Here is a 1,599-nt window from a genome sequence, read left to right on the forward strand (position 1 = left end):
CATGACATACAAACCCTGAGACTATGTCACTTATAATTGAAGAAGATAGAGTTTCAAATAACCATATTTGCATTTTTTTAAACTTATTTATCAAAACAGTCAAGGCAAAAATCCCTTTTCAAGGGCCAAAGCTGACACCTTCAGATGGTACGTTCTGTCAGACACCCAAATATATTATATATACATTTAACATTTCTGCTTCACAAATGACTTACGAGTACTGACTCCAGCTCTAAAAGGAATAAAACACAACCTAAGACAAGGGAATAAATACAAATCTTACAAAAACACATTGAAATAAATACATAGAACCACTTTTAAATGTGTTGAGCTATGCAAATTACTCCATTTATAGTATATTGTACTGTTTTTTACTTCTGGTTCAGTTGATGTGCTCAATGTATTTTATTCTTTGAACACACAGTATGTATCCTTGCATGTATATATAATAAAGTAAACGGTCTAAAGGTCTAACAGAAGCTAATTGTCCACCTAGAATGACCGGTTATCCTGTCAGTCAGTGGGCAGCTACACTAACACCTCTCTTGGTAATGCAGTACGGCCTCGGAGAAACTACTAGAAAGATGAAGAGTGACATTTCGCACACATTATGAACACATTATGAACACACGGGTGCACTCTGAATGACACCCACTTCCCCAGCGGCGCCCAGCAGGTCGGAGCAGGCTAACCACCAGGGCTGGGATTATAAGGGGTTTCCTTTACCTGCAGCAGGGCCCCGCCGGTCCGACACAGCGTCCGTAGCATCTTTTAAACCCCCCCAAAGTGGCTGTATAGAGGAGATCCCGCTGAGTGAACTGGACCTGAACCGAACTCTTTACTCGTGTGTGTGTGTGTGTGACCCTTGCCGATCAGGAAACGAAAGTTACATCACTGGTGCAACGGTGAATAACTCCGCCAGTGCTCGCTACAAAGGGCGATGGTTCCGCTAGCACGATAGAGTAGTGGGCTATCTACAAATACTACCTTTTTGTTAAATATATACTTTTTTTTAACAGTAGACGTCTGTATTGAAGATAATTTAAAGCCAAAGCATTACAACCGCATTTCTTTAAATGTCACACATATGAGAGGGAGAGGGTGAAGGAGGAAAATGATGATTTGTGCAGAAGTGACATACTAATAATAGCCTACAGGCCTCACAAACGCCAACTCAGACGTAAGGAAAGACAGCAAACAGCATGTAGTAATGGGTGGATCTACAGCACCTATATAGCTTTGAACCAGCCACTGTTACCATAGAAGTTTGTGTCGTTTATCCATTCTCCAGATGGCTACATTAAAGGCTTGAATGAACGACTCACTTCAGACACAAGGGGGTGCTGTTGGTGTTGTTTCAGCTGTAAGTGCAGCTCCTCAGAAAAAACACACACAGGCTACTCAGATTAACTTAATTCTAACTTCTTGTTGTTTATAATTTTGAATGGAGCACATGAAGTGTGAGCCTAGGTTTGTATAGGTGTACAAAAACCCACCGGGAGAGATATTGTATTGTATTGTATTACTTTATTAATCCCACAACGGGGAAATTCCCTTGTCACAGCAGCAATTACTTGAAATAAATAAATACAGATATAA

General features: G+C 40.5%; 1 protein-coding gene across 1 annotated transcript in view; it reads right to left on the reverse strand.

Annotated features, from left to right (window-relative positions):
* The window catches only part of stoml2 (stomatin (EPB72)-like 2), a 4,437-nt gene extending 3,540 nt beyond the window's left edge, over positions 1-897 (reverse strand). Inside the window, exon 1 of the mRNA XM_035668381.1 lies at positions 727-897. Within this exon, the coding sequence (XP_035524274.1) occupies positions 727-768 (42 nt within the window). The 5' untranslated portion in view covers positions 769-897. The remainder of the gene's footprint in view (positions 1-726) is intronic.
* Positions 898-1,599: the final 702 nt, after the last annotated feature.

This window comes from Morone saxatilis, unplaced genomic scaffold (genome assembly GCF_004916995.1).
Source record: "Morone saxatilis isolate NCDOM2014 unplaced genomic scaffold, NCSU_SB_2.0 Contig21, whole genome shotgun sequence".
Taxonomy (NCBI): Eukaryota; Metazoa; Chordata; class Actinopteri; family Moronidae; genus Morone; species Morone saxatilis.